Genomic DNA, 20814 nt, shown 5'->3' with positions numbered 1-20814 from the left:
ACCTCAGCAAACAATTGCTTTTAATGGGATAGATTATACTTCACATCACAATTATGCAATGATATTTCCATAAATAAAAGGGATGCATCATCATGAAACACAGTTTACTTTCTCTGTCCTTCTCCTAAGATCACACTAAAGTAGTATGAAACAATTATGGCCTGAAATAGACAAAAATGCCTGTACTTATCTTCTTTTTTTTTTTTAATTTTGACATCATCATTATACAGACGTAATTTAAATAATTTTCACCTCTAAATAGTCTTTCATAATGTATTATTGCACAATAAATTTTTCAGTATACAAAAATTACAAAATATAAATTCTTTCAATAACTCTTCTGTTGTAATTTGACAGACATAAGTAAGATAGTGTCTCACCTTTATATACAACGGTTCTCTTGGGTTATCTATAAGAATGCAAGCTTTTTCTTCCCACACAGGATTGAGGTTCTTGTGTATTGTTTTACTTCTAAATACTTCTTTTCCTCCAAGCTTGAACTTGACGTACGGATCACTGGTTCCTGTTAAAGATACATATACACTATTAATTATGTCCTTTTAATACATTAAGGGAATGGAGACTAAATTACCTTAAACAGAACTAAATGTAATTTCTACTGATAGTCAAATTAAAAACAGCAGCTGAAGAAAGACTTTTTTATTGTCACAATTTATTATTTTCCACAGGGTCATTACTCAGGTAATTCTCTGTGTTAACATCAAATGGGTGCTTGCATCACCTTCTGTTGTTTGCAATCCATATTCAAAGTCATACATGAAATACTGGCTATTGCAGTGTAGTTTTTAGTTAACAGACTAATGTCCTTATTAGGACTAGGATTTTATCTTAATGCAATCACAAAAATTAGATTATAAAGTTGAAATTATTTCTGTAAAATATTAATCTAATTATCTTATGCCTTTGAAGAGGCACAGGCTCCACCGACACCACTAGTGTAACTCTTCATTGACTTTATTGTGTCCAGGGGCCCCTCTTCCACAAAGATGCTCTTCCTACAGCACTCAGCGATGAGCAAATCAACTCTAAAGTCAGTCCACAAAGTTCAGATGCTTCCTGCAGCAATCATCCACCCGCAGGAGAGCACAGGTCTAAGCACCCTGATACAACTGAATAACAATTAACTATGACCAGAAAGATAACCCTAAAGGGAATTGAAAGAGAAATGTTAAACATGGCATGAATGGAGAATGGATGGGACGTGGGTGTGGTAGTGTCAGAAGGAACAACTGGTGGAAGGAGCACTCTTGGGGTGGCACGTGCTGAGGGCACAGAGATTAGCAGCCATCCAGGAGCACATCTATGTCCTCTTCTCAAGACACCCATGCTGGGAGACACAGGACAGAAAGCAAAAACCTGATGGTGCACACAGAGGCGTGAGAAGGTACCAGAAGGTACAAAATGTCACATCCCAAACCAGCACAAACATGGTCACCCCACTAGCAGAAGCCCCGGAGATGTGAGGAGGACCTGTCGGCTGGTCCTTCCCCTCCCCATCACGCAAGACCCAGACAACACATCTGTGCTTGCGAACGTGAGCATGCGGGTGTGAGAGTGTGAAAGCAAATGACCAAAATCAGTTTTGGTTTAGAATAAAATCACTTTCCCCAGCCACAGGGTTTCACACTGCGATTTGCTACGTTGCTGTTACCCCGCTGCGGTGCTACTTCCCACAACCTGACCTCAACTCCCGGAGCACTGACACTGGGAAAGAGGGTGAACCCGGGGGAAGGATGGGGTCAGAAGTGGCCAGCTTGGCCGCTTGTGTCCAGCAGGCTCACCACGGAGACCAGCAGCTGAGCAGCACGAGGCTGCCCCTTGACGAACGCCGAAGCCGGAGTGAGCCGTCGCCGCTGCTGGAAGGAGCAACTGCAGCGCTCGTCGCTGCCCGCTCCACTGCGCCAGCACCAACGTTTCAGGAACTGGCCAGCAAATGGACCTGGGAACTGGTCCAGCTGAGAAAGGCAATCATTTTGCAGCTGGACAGGCTCTGGGGCACAGCTACAAGACACAGAAGTTGTGCTGGCGATGGTCCTCGTGAAACCACCGCCGCTGTGGTGGACTGAAGAGAGGCTACTCGTCTTTTTCTGTATATTTTGATTACAAAAAATACAGTTAAGTCTTTAAACACAAGAAAAAAGCTGGATAGAAAATTCAAACTAATACCTTCCCTAAAATGCCAGTTGGTAAGATTTCATTGTTATGTAAGTGAAATTCATTTTAATGAAAAATATTGGATAGGATTCATATTTCTATTTCTCTCTCAGCTACTTCTGAGCCTTAATAATATTTGAATCTAATTGATTCAAGAATATCTTAAAATAAACAACAATTCTAGCACAAATAGTAATTGCATATTCACGAACAATTATAAGACAGGCTTTTTTTTTTACTTTTAACGCTTTTCACGAGACTGGCATATTCTAGAGGTTTGTGTTTACATCCACTGGGCAATGCAGTCATTAGCTTTTGTTAAAATAGCAACATGCTCTTCTAAATATAAAGGCTGGTATGACTAGAGCTCTTTGCACTATTTCATGCAGCCACAAGATGTCAGTACTCCTTACCTAAAATTATATATCCCTTTGAAAAAACGATAGCTGTGGAAAGCTGTCATCTCACATGTGACAGGGTTATGGTCATTCCCTTCCGAAATTACTGGGGCAGAATTTCAGTAGCGTAAAAATGTTTAGTCTAGCACAATTAACTTGTTCCTTGGTTATTCACATAGTGGTGATACTTTTTAAGACAAAGATCACACATTTGAATTAATTCTGTGGAATTTGAAGACTACATTGAACATGGACACCAACAAATCAACCACAGTAACACATGCCATAACTCCCCCGCAAGCCGTGATTCTCCCACTGATTTTCCTCACAGTTGCCGTGAAGCACAGATAGCTGGCCTTTAAGCGCTATCTTTTATTGTGCAGACTTTCACAAATCTCAAAAACTCTTGAAATTTGAAATTGATGTAAAACACTGTTGTAAGATACATACCCAATTAACAGTTTAGGATCCAGGTGTCAAATAATTTAATATTAATTCATTTTTATGGGTGAATTTAGTAGTAGGGTGGGTCAAATGTTAGTTCGACTTACAATACATTGCAAAACACCAGGGTTTGTATCTCTATGCTATGAATGCTGAGAAGCACTAAGAAGCTTGCTTCAACCCATCTCTACTTTAAAGCTGAGAACTCATTAGGTCCATTTAGTTAAAAGCTCCACACCCTTCACAGACCTTTTCCATTCCCTGAAGAGAGACCATCAAATTTTAAAAAAATATATGTATAAAGACAAGATTAAAAAAAAAAACTGATTAGCTATGTAGTCATTCAGTATTACCTTCACCTAATGGGAGGGCAAAAGGAGGAGCAGAACAGAGACCAAAACTCGGTCCTCTCTCAGTTCTGCTGAGTTGCGTCAAGCCACCTCCAGCACTGCTCTATGTCACAGGGTCCCAGTTTTAATATATGTTATAATAACAATTCTCACACATATTATACAATTTTAATATACTAATTGTGCATTCATATTAATATGATAGTATTAATAACACATCAAGCATATGTTAATATATTATTTAAATATATTATGTATTAATATGCTAACACGTACTTTTAATCAATGTCGGCAATTCAATTCACACATTTTTGCTCTTTTGAAGAGAAAAACAAATTCAGTTTGCTTTGGATCTTATTGTTAACAGTGATAACAAGTTCATTACACAAAACCAGAAAAAATCAAAGACCTCTCAGACTGAGCCTGCAAGAACCTGATATCTGTCACAGATTCCTGTTCTTCAAGTTTCAGACTTTTCACCAGTCTCCTGCTTACCAAACCATTCAAATGAACCTGACACATTAAGGCCTAATTGCATAAACATTTGTCCTATCTGTAGCAGCTAAGAACATCATCATGAGCTTTCACTCATGAGCCTAAAACCGCTCAAAAAAACCAAATTGTGAGACACTCTCTGGCTGAAGCACCACCATTGCCTGTGTAAAGGCAATAAGGACTCTTTGCACAGGGTGGCAGCCTCTCTTCTCCTAGGAACATCAGCCTAACAGGCACCTAAAGATGCTGCCAAAGTCCAGGAGAGAAACTATCCATCATCGCAGCCGCGGTTCCCTGAGCCTGTGAAGCAAGCACTCCTCCGGTCCTGCAGGTCCAACTCCAGCACTAACACCGTGGTCTAACACTTCTCTCTTTCTCTGCAGAGATCTCCTAAAATGGATTTTGCTTTGCAAGTTTAGGACACAGATTAGATCTCGTAAGCAGACATAAAAGAAGATTAAAAAGTATTTCACTGAAGAAATATTCAAAATGTTTGTTCAAAGGAATACTGAACTGCTTTTCGGAAGGAACCAGAGCAGTGTAATAGAGTGGAAATAAGCAAAAGCAAATTTGGCCAGAATAATAATCGAAGTTGTATTGGATATAAAGAACATGCATTCTTCATAAATTGTATACGTTTACTTAATTGGTTCCTGAGGCTTCATGAAAGGCTTTTCAACATTATTAGGCCACTTGCTGAACAGACTTTTTTCCTTAATGAAATCCTATTTAATATAATGTGATAAACTGCTAACCGAACGAAATTCAATAGTGAACACAGAGGTGAATGTAACCAAGAGACCGAGTAATGAGCTTGAGACTGCTCCCCTGTAACTGACACTAATAAGACAGAAAGGATGAGGCAAAAGTCTCTGTATTCCTCTACAATATTTTTGCACTTGACTCAGTGTGAACGAAGTCAAACTACCAGCAAGTCTAAAAAACCTCGGTTGAAGATCTACCTATATCCTACGGTAACCAGACACTGAAATCCTAAAGGCAAATTTTAAAATCTTACACTAAAAAGAGAGAATACAGCCTATGAAAAAACCCATATAATACAGATGAACGAAACCGAAAAACAGCACTTCCAGCTGTCGCTTCAGGTAGAGATGTTTTTATACTTCATATAGCAAGAAGAAAGAAACTACATTTTACAAAAATGGTGAGTTAGCAAGTACATTTATTACACAAGCTAATTAACTGGTTTAATTAAAACTGTTTAACTAGAGAATGGTTAAATGCATTCCTTTTTCCACCACTGCTATTCACTCACAGTTTAACTTTTGAAACAGAACAGAAAGCCATATGCAAGCCCATTCTGAAAAACAAGAGTGACTGTGCCATAAAAGCTTTTGCATAGTTCAGATGCTTATCACTGTGCAATTTAAATTTTAGTTTCAATTATTTTAAAAAGTTAAAAACCTAACTTTCCCCTGGGGATCACCTGGTTTTCAGACTGTTGAGAAAAAGATTTCAAAAAGGAAAACAGAGCAAGTCAGAGAACCGATCTTCTTCTCTCCCTATGGCTTTAGTCATAGGGAAAAAAGCAAACAAACCACTTCATTAAGGTCTTCTCTGTAGGTAGTTACCACTGCTGCAAAGTGGGCCACTCAGACACAAGTTTGGGGTTTTTTTAACCTACAGTGGTACCACGGCACTAAGGTACAAAGGTTGCAGCCCCATCCAGTTCCTAATGTAAATCGCAAGCCTCCTTCGGATTCACCACACATAGACAATAAATAACACACTTAGACCGATTTCAGCCTGGTGGTTTGAAAAAATAGAATCTTCAAATACTGTTAACTGGAAATCACAGTAATTAAATGGGATTTGCCACTGTACAGGACGTAGGAGGAATACTGCAGGAATAAGCACAATGTAAAAAGCAGTAAATACCCAATAAATATGGGGGAACAGAACTTTTCACCACTGCAAGTAATCAGGCAATGTACACATTTCTAGAAGCAAAACTAAGGTAAAATAATGTTCTTAATTCTTTTACGCTTAGAACTATAAACATCTGTCATGGCTTTCTATTATTCCTCCATTTTACTTTCAATCTTGGAATTGCTTCATTTCATCTACAATTATTTGAAAAGAAAGCAAACCGCTAGAGATGCACAGAGATGCGCAATAAGTTTGACATTAGAATTCCTGAGAAGTTTAATTATTAATACAAAGATTTGTTCTGGATTCATTGCAAGAAGAGCTCTTTCACCGACATCCAGCTCTTTCCCCTTCTCTCTGGCTCCATCCACACTCACTCCCCTCTTAGTAAAGTTTCTCCAGTCTCCAGTTATTTCCTTTGTTACAACCAAGCTAGAAGGAAAACTGGGGGGAGAGTTCTCTAGTATGTGTCAGCTGAGCATGTCAAGCAAAACACTATCAGTTCACAGCATTTTACGCATTTTGTATTTCCAAACTGCAATATGAAGTACCTCATTAAAAGAAACAGAGAAGAATATGTCTGCTCTGTCCAATCTTTTATTCTGAAAAGTAGGGAAATTACTTACCACAAATTATTTTATATTAATTTAACAAATAGAATTAGTAATTGTTATTATTTGTCTTGTATAAAAGCTGCCAAGCCCATCTTCTCATTGATCTTCGGCAACCCCCTAAACACCACAACTAAACACTACAACACTAAAACTTACAGCTTTTCCATAAATAATCCTACTTTCTGCCCTTCTATCCACCTAGCAAAGAATTATCCATCCAGTTCACCTAAAAAGGACACTCATTAGTTTAAATGATACAAAGCACTTCCAGAAAACTAATATCCTAAGAATGAAGACACCAATTACAAATTCACAGTGAGCACATGGATGCTATAGGATGCAGAGTTCCTCTACTCAAAAGTCAACGGGGAATACAGGACTTTAATTATTCAGTGCCCTTTAAAAAAATTTTTTTTTATCTTTCTTTTGAAGCCCCATTCCTGCCATGAAAAAGGCAGCTTTAGTACTATATTTCAGTGTAGCCCATAAGTATCTTTACTTAGTTCAGTAAATACTCATTCAAGCAAATACTAACTATGCTTGTGAAATAGAAAGAATGAAAAAACCATACTGGCACAGGACAGAATAAACAAAAAGCAAATGTGCAATGGTCAGCCTAATTTCAAGAAAGCATTTGTATTTCATTTTAAGCATGGTTGAAGTCAGATTCATTTAAACAGGATTTAAGCATGCTATGGAAATGTTTTCCTTGCAGCTCAAATTATTATTCTAGTTAATGTACTTAAATATAAACAGAATTACATCCCTTAATCAAAGGAAACACTGTTTGCTCTGCCCCTAAAACCTCAGGACTGAAATTATAATCTTCCTGAAATTGTTAAAGCATGACTATTTGTTTTTCAAAGACAGCCAGCTTTTGCAAAATCAATCAGAGGTTTCACCTCTTCTGGGACAAAGACAGAGGGCTCTGGTTTGCTTTATCTAAAAAGCACAGCTCACTGTTGGTATTACACATTACCAGTTTTATAGAAATAATCTTTTTGATATATACTTGCAATTGACAAACATGTGAGTTGCCCTTGTTAATGTTAACAACGCAGTCAATGACCTTCCTCTCCGGTAAAATGTGCAAGTTTTTCTCCGTTCCCCAGGGATAATGATTTACCACACATTAAATGCAAACTAAAATAAAAGCTGAATCTTAGCAGCCCCCAGCCCGCATATATTTGGCACAACAAAAAAGGTACAATGTGTATTTAATACCTTGGTTGAAACTGATACTCATTGCATATGCAATCCCAGTTAAAGTCACATGAAGGAAAACCTACACTATGAAGAAACACTCACAGAAATATACTATGTAAATCTTGCCTTAAAATATTTTACTAGCTAGAAAACCGTAATGTTGGTATTTCCTTATTTGCACAGTCATCTGAAAAAAATGGACATAGTAGAATTATGAGAACAAAGCAGGACTTTCTATTCTCTTTTAATGATCAGACACAGAGGTGTTTAATGCCTTCTAATGACTTTGAATTAACAGACCAGATTTCTCCATCTGAATCATCAGAGGACTATGGTCTGGAAGTCCCAAGCCAAGCTGCTACCAATCCTCTGTCGAACAGGGAAAAAAGGAAGACCTGGGGAACTACAGGCCAGTCAGTCTCACCTCTGTGCCTGGGAAGACCATGGAGCAGATCCTCATGGAAACTATGCTAAGGCACATGGAAAATAAGGAGGTGATTGCTGACAGCCAACATGGCTTCACTAAGGGCAAACTGTGCCTGACAAATTTGGTGGCCTTCTATGACGGGTTTACAGCGTTGGTGGATAAGGGAAGAGCAACTGACATCATCTACCGGGACTTGTGCAAAGCATTTGACACTGTCCTGTACAACATCCTTGTCTCTAGATTGGAGAGACATGGATTTGATGGATGGATCACTCAGTGGATAAGGAATTGGCTGGATGGTCACACTGAAAGAGTTGTGGTCAACGGCTCGATGTCCAAGTGGCATTCCTCAGGGGCAGGTATTGGGACCAGCGCTGTTTAACATCTTTGTTGGTGACACAGACAGTGGGATTGAGTGCACCCTCAGCAAGTCTGCCGATGACACCAAGCTGTGCGGTGCGGTCGACACGCTGGAGGGAAGGGATGCCATCCAGAGGGACCTTGACAGGCTTGAGAGACGGGCCCGTGCGAACCTCATGAAGTTCAGCAAGGCCAAGTGCAAGGTCCTGCACATGGGCTGGGGCAATCCCAAGCACAAATGAGAGCAGCCTTGAGGTCCCTTCCAACCCAAACCATCCTATGATTCTGTAATTCTATGAATTTACCTGCATTATCAATAAAAGAGTTCACAGGGATTCGGGCTACTGGAGTAGTGGAGACCACTGAAGTGCTACATCGTCTTCCCTGGCCAAGAGGTCACCTGACTGGAGGAATCTCTCTTTAGTCTTGGCATAAATGCCCACGGCAATAGTCTACTCAGGAGCATCACTCAACTTTTGACACAGGTATCTGCATTTGCCATGGCAGTGCAGGGGCACTATAGGTGACCTGACAGCCTACTAAACTTTCTTTTTCTATCTTATTTTAGCACTGTCAAAGTCCTCTTGCTTTATCTCCATTACTCTATAGCTAGAGGAGTAAGATGATTCAAAGCTTCAGTGAGCTGTTTACAACTTCGGAAGACTTACTCAGTTATCATCTACATTCATACAATGATCCACAGATGTATCCAGGAACATACATGCTTTTTCCCCTCTTACGAATATTCTTATCTTCTTTCAGAACAAAAGCTATTAAAAAGGAATGAAAGCTTAGCCTCTACAAGTACCGGTGGTAAACAAGCACGTTTCGTAATCTGCAATGTTAGCACTATACTCCACACATCTAGCAAAGGAAAAATCCATTTAACTACATGATACATTGTCATGTGAAATGGAAGTGAATGATAAACACTTTCCTACAACACTTAAAGAATAAGAATCACGGCAATGAAACTGAAAGAAAGGGAAATCATTTGACATTCGTTATTAAATAAATGTATTTGCTGAACAAGCAACTCCCGGGTGCATTTATCATGGAAGAGAAAAGGAAGAAACATGCTTTATTCTCAGTACTGATCTTAAACCAGAAATAGCCATTTCTAAGTGATGGTAAAAAACCCCAAAGACTAAAAAGCTATAGCCAAAAAAACCCGATCCCTAGTGTTATTCCTAGAATCTGCAAACAGATTTTGATTATTTTTATCCTTTTCGGAACTAACAAAAATGGAATCACAACTCCAGTTTTATAGTTTGGGAGAAAAAAAGTTCCAAATGATGTCTCCAGACTATGAGAATTTTCAAGGAAGAACTTGAACAAGTACAAAGCCATGTCATGTGTGCTTTGGACAAAGTGTATTGGTCAATCAGCAGGCAATCAGTCTGTCTCCCATTGCGACAAGCCCTGAGGGACTGGAATAATGGTAAGACGATAGGAAACCCCACCTTGCATCCTACAAGTATCTGCTGTTGCTCCTACTGGCCTAGCAGGAACGTTTTTGGTCTCCAACAGGAATTTGTACTCCTCTGTAATAGATTGCCTCTTCCTTCCTTCTCAATCTCATGCCACGTAGCTCACACCAAAGCCTCCACATCGCGCTACTGCTATGAAAAGTGGGGCTCTTCTGTGGATGAAGTGAAGTTCCTTACTCTTCCTCATCTGTCTGCATCTGTCTTTTGCGCACGTCTACATGTTTAGATCAAGATGACTCATGCATGGATTATGCCCATGATTCACTTTCCTGTTTGGAACACGGCAACAAATAACAATATGAGCCTACTAGGAGCTTTATATCATTTCAGAAAAAAAACCCAGCAATTGCTTTTCATAAATCTGAGCTTCTGTGCAGTCCAGTTAGGGCTGTATCATAGAGAAACACAGCAGTTTGGTTTTCCTGGGGTGAAGTCAAATTCTGAGCACAGTCAATGCTGAAATCATTTTTAGACTGAGAATAACTGTCTCTGAATTTTTACAGTCACAAGAGCTGACAGAAGATGACACAGCAGAGACAGGAACAGCCTCAGGAATGCAAGGTTTCCACTCTTCTCATTTTTCTGCCAGGTCTTAAAGACAGACTTTTACTGCTCTTAGCCAGGAGGTTCATTTCCCATAATTTCCATCTTTTGCATTATAGCTTAACTTACATGGCAACATTTGTTCACCAAACTCTGTATGAAAAGAAAGTAACAGCATCAATGACAGACAGCAATCAGAAAAGGAATATTTACAGTAGAACCATTAACCTCTCCTATTGGCAAAACTCTTAATTTCTCATTATTGTGAGAGCTAGCAAGAATATGACTGTAGCAAGTCAGCTAGAAATCAATACAGAAGGCAAACATCATCAGAAGTCACGATACAGTATTCTGATTGAAAATCAACTAATTTCTTACTCCTGCTATGAAGATGAGTTAATACTCCCAAACTGATTTTTGTAACAATGAAAAATAACTATCCTGCTTATCATTTTGCCTTGTTTTATTTCCTATACGTTTTGCAAGGATATCAATGGAGAAATCAGTCCAAAAAGACTGCAGAAGCTAGGATTAATGGACCACATTCTTTTAATTTAAAAATGTCTTCTTGAACATAAAGAAAAGGGAAGGAATATTTTGCAATTAGAAATGCTATTTGTAAAAGTGTAGATAATAAAAAGTGTAACTAGGTGACAGACTGAGATAACACAAGATCTTTTCTTTGTATGGCCCACTGGATCTCCAATTCAAAATACTGCTTTAGACAGTATTAAAGTGTTAAAACAGGAGGATAGGTAGGTAAAGGTACAGAAGGAAAATAGGGTTATGTTACCGGAGAAAAGGATTTTTGTCTCATTCATCCTTCTGCAATACATAATTCTGAAAATTCCCATTTTTGCCTTTGATTACAACAGTATTAGCTAAGTAATCAGCTAAGACCAGAATGACTCTGTTCTAAAAACTGCTCTTAATAATTTCTCTGTATTGATGTGCTAATCCAAAAGCATTCTCTACCAGTAATTAACAAGAATGACAACAATGTGATTGCAGCAGCATCATCTAATGTTACATTGTCAGAAAAGTTTTACAAACAAATTTGAAAATCAATTTTACTCTTTCTCACACTACATCATGAGATCAGCTGAATGGGCACACAAGACCAATGATGCCTTAAAACAGGCCAAAAAAAATCCCTGACTTCATACCTTGGAGAAAACATTTTCAGAGAGCTGGACTCCTCGAAATTTTCAAGTTATATTATACTTGAAGTTATATCATAGAATCATAGAATGGTTTGGGTTGGAAGGGGGTCATCTATTGCAACCCCCCTGCCGTGGGCAGGGACATCTTCAACTAGACCAGATTGCTTAGAGTCCCGTCCAACCTGGTCTGGTGTTTCCAGGGATGGGACATCTACCACCTCTCTGGGCAACCTGTGCCAGTGTTTCACCAGTGTTGCATCATCTCAAGATACCACTGTACCTAGGTGCATCATTTCTTACTGACAATTTATGTTACACTTTTCATCAGAATTCCCTCCTATTCTTCTAAACTGACGTGTAACCAAAATACAAAAAAATGCCCCAAAGATCCAAAGATCATCTCTGAATAGCTATTTATGAGTGCTTACTGGAGAGTTTCTCTAGTTTCTATTTTTAATTGTAGAACTCAACCCCTCAAATGGCCTTTTCCAGCAAACATGAGAAACATATTGACAGCTTTTCTCCCAAGAAGGCAAGGATTATTTTATTGTTTTCTTTCTGTTGCATTTTTACAGGATTCTAATATATTGTACATACCATTTTACACACACGACTGTTACAGGATGGGAAATTCTCGTCCACTCAAATTGACCGAGATTCTACTATCAACTTCAATGGATCAGAAATAGATTAAGTAACCATAAAACGTAGAGTGTACCTAAGATGCTCAGGAAGCATGCTGTTTAATGTGATTTCTGAACCTACAATAAGCCTATTTAGCCTACAGTCCATCTCAATACAACTGCCACCTTTGCTGCATATGAATTTTCCCAGTGTACTGCAAACTGACAGTTCTGAGTGCCTGAAAGCAACTAATCAAAAAATGTTTGCAATAACTAGAAAGTTATTTTTGCATTTCATAGTTGTATTTTTTTGATATCCACTCAGTCATATCAATAAACATTTCTGCATGTGCTCCCTAATTCTCATAAATAAATCTCCATTTGGGGACCTATTACTGTTGGGTTTTTTTTATTAAATTTTTCACTAAATTAAATAAGCTGCTACCCACAGGTGTAGATTCTGGCTGAAAGTACTCTGCAGCTCCAAAAAAACTATCTTTTATTTGGATGCCTGAACAGTAGGGTTGTGAGGAAGCTGGTGAAGTGTATGAGCCTACTGTCAGCAGTGTCTGAAAAACGCCTGCACTTGCCAGTTTCTGCTGAGGGTGGCAGAGAGCCAGCAGGCAGCTTCTGCCAGACCTTGCCATGGGGAAATTCACAGCGACTGCTGCTGTCTCCAGAGGTATCAGGACTGAGTTTATTTTGGAATTCTTGTAGACATTCTTATTGTAAGATGCCAACGAGCGGCTGCTAAGCTGTGTTCTCAAATAATTTAACAACCCCGCAATTACTTGAGACAGTCCATCTTCCTATGGGAACAGACTCCCCCTTAAAGGCTTAGGAAAGGGCATTTAGCCACCCTCTTAGAAGGCTGCTGTGCAGTTTCCTCCGGTGATTCCTTCCTCCTGGGATGGAGAAATGAGGAGAAAAACCAAGGGCTGCAGTGTGTTAAGAGAGTCTGGCAGGTCAGATGCTTACCGAAATACAAGGGAGAACAAGAGATCAGCAGGGTGCAAATAACGGACTGACTTTTTTTCAGCTTTCCATGCCAAGCAGAGAAGCTGTTCCCTCTGAAGTTTTCAAGGGGACAGCAGGGTACCAACAGGTGAGGACTTCCTTGAGTGTGTAAGAATTCCTGGCTATGACAGAAACAGAAAGCCACATTAGAAGAAAAATGCTGCATGTAGATCTAACGTAAGGTGTTTGCTGGATGGTGAGGTGCAGGCACAGGGAGGGACCTGGCGGTGAGAGCTGGCACCGTGTCAAACTGAGAGCAGAAGGAACCACAGCAACCGACTGACCCCATCCTGCAGCGGACTTTGGCACCTCCTGCAAAGGACTTGCTCAGATGGACAAAGCTGCTTGTAGCACCTTAGCAGAGTGCACCAACCCCATTTCTCACTGCTCTCCTCTGCTCTTTCCTCCTTGCTTTTCTACACTGCAGAAGAACACCACTCCCTATCGCCATCAGGTGTAAGTCCCTGCATCAGATCTGGCTACCTTTCGGTGAGGAGAAAATATCGCCGCTGGCCTCCAGAGCTGCCAAGCGCCAGGAGCTAGGCTGCGAGGGGAAGAAAAACCACCGCGCTGCTGCGGAGAGCAAAGCAGCACCAGCAAGGCTAAGGCAGGGCAGAAAGGAAATGGAGAAGTATCTTCCCAGTCTACATTTTACATTGGGCAACGCTGATCTGCACCTGTGGACAATTAGAATGAAATCTGGAGTCGCAATTCTCTTTAACCAAAGCTAACCTCTCTCTGCAGAAAAAAGAGACAGAACTCCAGTAGCCTCTTCCTGAATCTGAGGCATCTTTACTCAAATACAGACAAAAAGCACTGCCTACCTAACGAGCGTGTACCTTTAAATAAAACATCCTGTAAATGTTTTTACACACTATGAATGCTGGCACACTTATCTACATATATTTACATGAATTCCAGCGTAACAAGCATGCCAAGCTGACATTTCTTGTTTCAGCATCTTATCCTCACTATCTCTGTAATAAGGAAAATCAGCATTTAAAAATTAGTTCTTCTGGACATTCACATCCCCAGGAGTTCTTAAAAATTATTAAGTGTATTTTTGACTCAGAAAAAACTTAATATAACCCTTCTGAAACACCTTCACATAAGCTAACATTCTTGCCCGTTCTGATTTAAGCTAAATATAAAACCTTTGATTCGCATCCAAAAACTAATGATATCTGATTTCCTCTGTATTAAAGAGCATTCAAATTCCATACCTAATTGATACGTTAAAATAAAAATATAATTAAAGAGCTACTTTGATGAATGTTCATGATTAGTGGCATGAAAATACTGATCCAAAAGGCCTTTTAAAAATAATTTGGCATCTGGCTACCTGTTATAGCATGAATAGCATTTCTCTTTGATTATTGCCTTGTGACTCTTTGCCACATGGTGCAAGCATAAACTATTGATTTATGCCAATAATCCCCTCATGTCACCTCTCCAGGAAACAGAACAGGGGCATGTTCCTATCATTTTCAACTCTGTGACAGACATAGCAATATTTCACAATAAGCAACATTTATTCCATAGTCCTGGTCTACCTGAATCATAAGGATGAAGAGTTTCCCAATCTCCAAAGCTACACTGTATACTCTGTATTTTAACCAAGTTCAGGGCTGAATTTCAATGCCAGTGAAACCCACAGTTCAAACATAAATAACATGCTCGGTAGTTAGGCTTAAATGAAAAGTATTTTCAATAATTTTAAATGCATTGCCTTATACATAGGTTTGCTTCCAATATTGTGTCTTTGCACAAAATTAGGAGTATCTTAAAGGGTTACTTAATCATCTCACTTGTTATCCCATTGGCACTTACTTTTCTTTTAGATCCTGAAAATGTAGATGTATACAGAGCTATTCACCAGACAAAATGCAGTCTATGTGTATGTTCTTGCACTATTACAGTTCTTCAGATTCTCCTGGTTTTGACAGTCATCTCTCCCAATTATTCTCAATGTAAGCAGCTAGCTTCTTACTGAATATAAATATTTCATATTGGAAATGGTAAATTTATCAAATTGAAATGCAGTCTTTGCACAGCATGAGGGCACTAATTGCACACTATTTCTGGCTTACTTCTCGCCATCTTTGGGTGCGGGTTTCAGCACCAGAGTCAGCCACTTCAGGATCAGCCCCTCAGCTGTTTCTACACAGGCAGATTCTCTAGTCTTAGGAAGCATTACTGAACTGTCTGCTGCACAGAGAGACACAGAGATCTGGCAATATTACCCATTTAGAGGTCAAAGCCTTAGACGACAATAAACATCTGTTTTCAGGAACTCTTCCTGTAAGATTTCATGCAGAAAATACGCTACTTCTGATCATCATGAAAAAGCCAACGAATGTTTCACTTATGCTCAAAAAAGTATTTTCCTTGTGCTATTTTGCAGGATTGCATGCATTTTGCAAATCAATCATCTGTATGCATTTTGTAAAAAAAAAAATTATAAATTTTAAAGCCAGAAGGGATCAAATTCATCATGTATCTAGCCTGTTTTTTGACATGACACAAAGTCCTTGGGATTAACCTGTGCTATTTATTTCCCAACTTTGTCTGAAGTGGAGCAGCAAACCAGCATTGTACATGTCTCAGAAAGCACGAAAGGGAGTGGATTCCAGGCTCCAGTGAAGTAAGAAAACACTGTGAGGAAAACATATTTAAAACACTTAAAAGAATATTTTGGTATCTTTCTTTTGACTGAAGAGAATCGTAGAAAACCAATGACTAAGATATAATTCCCCTTTTCACCAATTGTGCTACAACATTTCAGTTTGCATCTCAAAATTAGTCTCTTTTAAAGCAAAAATGGATCAACCACAAAGGTTTCTGTTTCTTTGTTTAAAAACAATATTTAAGATATTGCAAAACATCTATAAAGACATGTTAGCGATATGAAGTAGCCACATAAACTCCACATGCAAGAAGTCAGAGACCAGCAACAAATCAAAAGGGTCTTTTAACCTAAAAATTTTAACTCCAGAAGAAACTCTTCAAAATATACATGACATTACACAAACACTGTATATGACAAAAAACAAATGAGAAATAAAAACTGAAAAGGAAAAGATAAAGATGTAGGTAATAAGGTTAACTTGTTAATATTACCAACTTACCAGGTCCAACATGACACAGTTTTTCCTAATCTTATGGGAAAAAGTCTCAGAAGACAGATTTTTAAATCTAACTAAGTATATGGTTTACTTTAGTAGGGATTAGATAAAGCATATGTTATAAACCACATTTGTGGTCACTATTGGATTTTGTCAGAATCAAAAACGTAAACTGTGTCATCACATAGATGAGATGAAGTTATGGTACCACAGCTCTGCAATACTTGGAAGGAAAGCTGGATCAGACTGAAGACAAGATTTCTTGTGAAGATGAGAAGTTAAAATGAAGTTACATTTCCTTCTGTCATACTGCACATAGCAGAGCATAAATATTGCCTGTTATAAGGAAGGATTATTTTCAATCATTTGAGAAGACAACAGCAAGACGTTGGTCCTCCCATGAAGAATGTTCTGTTCCCCTTCTGTTGTGACTATCGATGGTGCTATTTATCAACTAACAGCCGTGATTAATGCTGGCATTGCTAGCCACATAAATATAGCTTCAGTCTTTCCCCTTTTCTTCTGAGAATGTTGTGGTGTCTCTTTTTATAAATTTGGGGAAGACAAAGTGTACAGAACATTCACGACATGAGAATTCAACTCTGAATTCCAAGACTGCAATATGTTCAGCAGCAAGTTTCTAGAAAGATATGTGAAACTGCAGTTCAAAAATTAAAGAACAAAAAGCTAAAATTAAAACAAAATTCTTTTGTACCATGCAGTTCAAGTATTGTTTTAGAGTTAAATTCACAATACTTGGAGAAAATTCAATTGTCAGTATTGTGGTTTAACCCCAGCCAGCAACTAAACCCCACGCAGCCCCTCGCTCACCCCCCACCTCCGGCAGGATGGGGGAGAGAATCGGGAGAACACAAGTAGGGAAACTCGCGGATTGAGATAAAAACAGTTTAATAATGGAAATAAAACAAAGTAGAACAGTAATAGTAACTATGATAACAACAACAGAAATAGACTATACAAAGCAGGGGATGCACAAATCAACTGCTCACCACCCGCTGACTGACGCCCCGCCCTTCCTGAGATGCGAGAAGCACCCCCTTCCCGGACCACGCCTCCTAATTATATACTGAGCATGACGTCACATGGTATGGAATACCCGGTTGGCCAGCTCGGTCAGCCACCCCAGCTATGCTCCCCGCCCCAGCTTCCCCTGCACCTGGCAGAGCATGGGAGGCCGAAAAGTCCCTTGTGAAAGCACCATCCAGTAAGAACCAAAGCATCAATGGGCCATCAACGCTCCTCTCGTACCAAACCCAAAACACAGCACACCCCCAGCTACTGGGAAGAAAGTTAACTCTGTCCCAGCCGGAACCAGGACAGTTAGGCTTTAAACAGAGGATCTGGAAAAAGTTTTGGAGTAATGGGGTGTTACACGCTGTTACATACTTACAGTATAAAATTCCTCTGAGACAGTCTTGGGATAAATCTTCCAAACTCTGGTTTTAATATCTAACACATCTGTCTTAGTAGCTCCACTTAGCATTTGGATATATGTTCTTAGAGACTGCCTCCCATGGACTGTCCTGTAATCGCTTTCTGGTGCCTAACCCCTGATACAAGCACTGCTGGAGCGTGCAGGTAATGCAACAGAAACACTGGTACTGGCTCAGACCAAAGGTCCTGCGAGCTCACTGCTCTGTCTCCATCAGGGGCTGTAAGCAGATGCTGACAGAGAAAGAAGAGGACAGGCACTGTATTATTTCCCTCCAATGTCCTCCTAGGCATCAAGAATTTGGAGCAAAGACCTTCAGAGTTAGGTATGTTTTCTGTGCATTTCAATGCCCTTTGTGGATTTTTCTTCCACGAACTCGCTGAATCTCCTCTTGCACCTACATAAACCTCCAGTAAGAAATCAATTTTACATGCCCAGTTTCTTAATGAAACACCTGGGACTACCACAGGGATACTTTAAACAATAAATAAAAAAAAAATAAAAAGAGCAAGTATCACACTCAAGAGAGGATTTAGACAAAACTGATTTCCCAAATCAAGCCTCTTTCTGTGCGCTTCCCATTCAGCAGCCACCTAAATCCACTAAGTGCCTGCCTAATGGCTGTAAAGTCCCCTCGATTCAAGTTCTGCAGCTGCTCCTATAATCTCACTGAGTAGCTCCAAGAGAAAGGGAAAACAAGCAGAAACACGGTGGATGACAGACAGGACATTCAGTCATGAGTGGATGGGTCCTAGCTCGGGACAAGGTACTGTTTCTGCACTTTCCCCTTAAGAAACAAAGGCCCATCCCCGGAAGCCCAAACCCAGTTGAGATCTGAAACCTGGTCAATGCGGGAGGGAGCACATCTGTAGCTCCCCATCTGGCCTGAAGGATCTTCTACACTTCACTAAGACGCAACGCACATTCTCCTTCCTGACAAGCTTGCAGTGGCTTGGTAAAACACTCCCTTGGTTGCTCAAGATGGGAGAGTCGAGCCTTTTCAGGAACAGGAAAAAATTCATACAGGGAGTAGAAAGTAACCCAGGCATCTCGCTTTTTTGGTAAGATTTCAAGCTATGAAACTATTCTGTGAAACCAGAGCCCAACAACTACCTTCTTCCCCAGTATCTTTTCAAAAGAAAAACCAGTACTTGCTCAGCCTTTTGAAAGGCAATAGGTGTATACCATCCAAAGTGAATTACAGGCTCCAGAACAGGGTGGGTGACGACCGTGCAGGGCAACCCTAGTGACCGGGCTCTAGGACTAGTAAGTGCGGAGGAAACACCACTCTTGTCGTGTTGCCTCCCAGGTAGCTTGAGGAGGTTTCCTTGCTGCTCAAGCAGCAGCTTTCTGAACTGACCTTTTAAAGCACTTGACATTTTATACAGCACCTAGTGTTCATTTCAGGACCTGGGAGTCCATCTTAGGAGATGGATCTCCTATCCTTTGTTTACTCTAGACCTAGATGCTTGTATTATGGGGAAAAAAAAATTACAGGTGTTTTCCTTGTATACAAATAATCACATTTACATTCACATTTTTGTTCTTTTATAAATAATATGAATGATGGATATGACTGAATTACAACACTTATCATTCAGAAACTGGGCAAGTCTCTCTAGTTCATGGAACAAAAACATTTGAGTATCTATTTTTAATTAATGTCAAAGCTTGATAGAATATCAATATATGTAGAGGAAGAATATACATAAAAGTATATTCTTGCAACAGTGAGTATATTAAAATTTCAGTTTCAGTGACATAAATATCAGTGGAGTAATTTCCTATCAATGTAAACAGCCTTCTAGGTTTCTGCTACCATATTTGATATCTGAAATCGGTCAGGTAACTTCATCAGGTAAGCATGGAAAGGTGCTGTGCAATACTATTTTTGCAGTTAAATTTCTACAATGGCTTTTTCTCTCTCACAAGGAATATATTACAACAAATCCAAAACAGGCCATTAGTCAGATTTATAATGCTCACATAGCTGTTCAGGAAGTGGATTACTGACTTACCTAATTTTAAATATGAGCTGCAGTTGCATGTACAGAGTCACTGAGTCAGCCTGTGTGTTCCTGCAGGTCAAAATACCATTTAGGAATTCTTTCTACATCTGAACTATGTGTGTGGTACATGTCTAAGAGCACACTGTAAAATGCCAATTTTACAGCAGCAGATTGACCAACAGGTAAAGCCTGGACACATCTAATAGAGGGGTTTTACTGTTGTTGTCTTTAAACACAACAGTCAAGGAACAAAATAAGTAGCAAGATAGCACTTGTGCGAGTGAGACAGCACAAATCTGCATGGTTAAAGTAAATCTATCATACCTTTCTTAGTTTGAAACAGTCAAAAAAGGGAGGAAAATTATGTAGCAGAAGAATCAAACCAGTATTAGCTAAATCTTATTTCTCCTCCTGTGTGGGTTTAGCTGGCCCTAGCTCCTTTTACTTTGTGCTTTAGAGTCAAAGAACCTCTACATAGTTTTAAGCAGAGTTTAACTAACACACTTACAATTCAAACCTTAATTGTAACTTTAATACCCTCATATAAACTTACCCAATGGACATGTAACTTCCCAGACATTAAGGCAGTGTTTACCAGCATGCTTACCTCCACGGTCCCGTGCTGCTAAATTCTGTCCTCTTCTTAGAGTAACGTCCAACTGGTACATTCCGGGATCCCCAGAGGGAAAATCTGCATTACTCGTTCCAACCAGATTTGTTCTCTGGAGGGGAAAAAGATAAAAATGCAATAGCTAATGTTACTAAAAGTTTCACGTAAGGTATATTTTTCTTTGGTATCACCATCCTGTTGAACTAAGACAAGGCCATATCCCATTTTCCCACCTCAGAACTAATACCCTGACACCAAGGAACCCACTCCTGTCATCAGTATGACAATTCCTGAGCATCTTTTTAAAAAAAAAAAAACTGGTTGACATCTCAATGGTTAAATTTATTAATTAAAAAATATGGTTAAAAAATAATTCTTTGATACCTGTATTTATTATGGCAACCTCCATTTTTAATCACATT

The 20814-nt window shown here is 39.4% G+C and overlaps 1 protein-coding gene across 1 annotated transcript in view; it reads right to left on the bottom strand.

Moving 5' to 3' along the window:
* The window catches only part of MCTP1 (multiple C2 domains, transmembrane 1), a 174301-nt gene extending 153805 nt beyond the window's left edge, over window positions 1-20496 (bottom strand). Inside the window, exons 1-2 of the mRNA XM_009572845.1 lie at window positions 20390-20496; window positions 381-523 (exon numbers count right to left, since the gene is read on the bottom strand). Coding sequence (XP_009571140.1) covers window positions 381-523; window positions 20390-20450 — 204 coding nt within the window. The 5' untranslated portion in view covers window positions 20451-20496. The remainder of the gene's footprint in view (window positions 1-380; window positions 524-20389) is intronic.
* Window positions 20497-20814: the final 318 nt, after the last annotated feature.

This window comes from Fulmarus glacialis, unplaced genomic scaffold (assembly GCF_000690835.1).
Source record: "Fulmarus glacialis isolate BGI_N327 unplaced genomic scaffold, ASM69083v1 scaffold3802, whole genome shotgun sequence".
In the NCBI taxonomy this organism is placed as follows: Eukaryota; Metazoa; Chordata; class Aves; order Procellariiformes; family Procellariidae; genus Fulmarus; species Fulmarus glacialis.
Note: the sequence above shows the minus strand (reverse complement) of the source record. Positions and strands in the feature narration are given on the sequence as shown.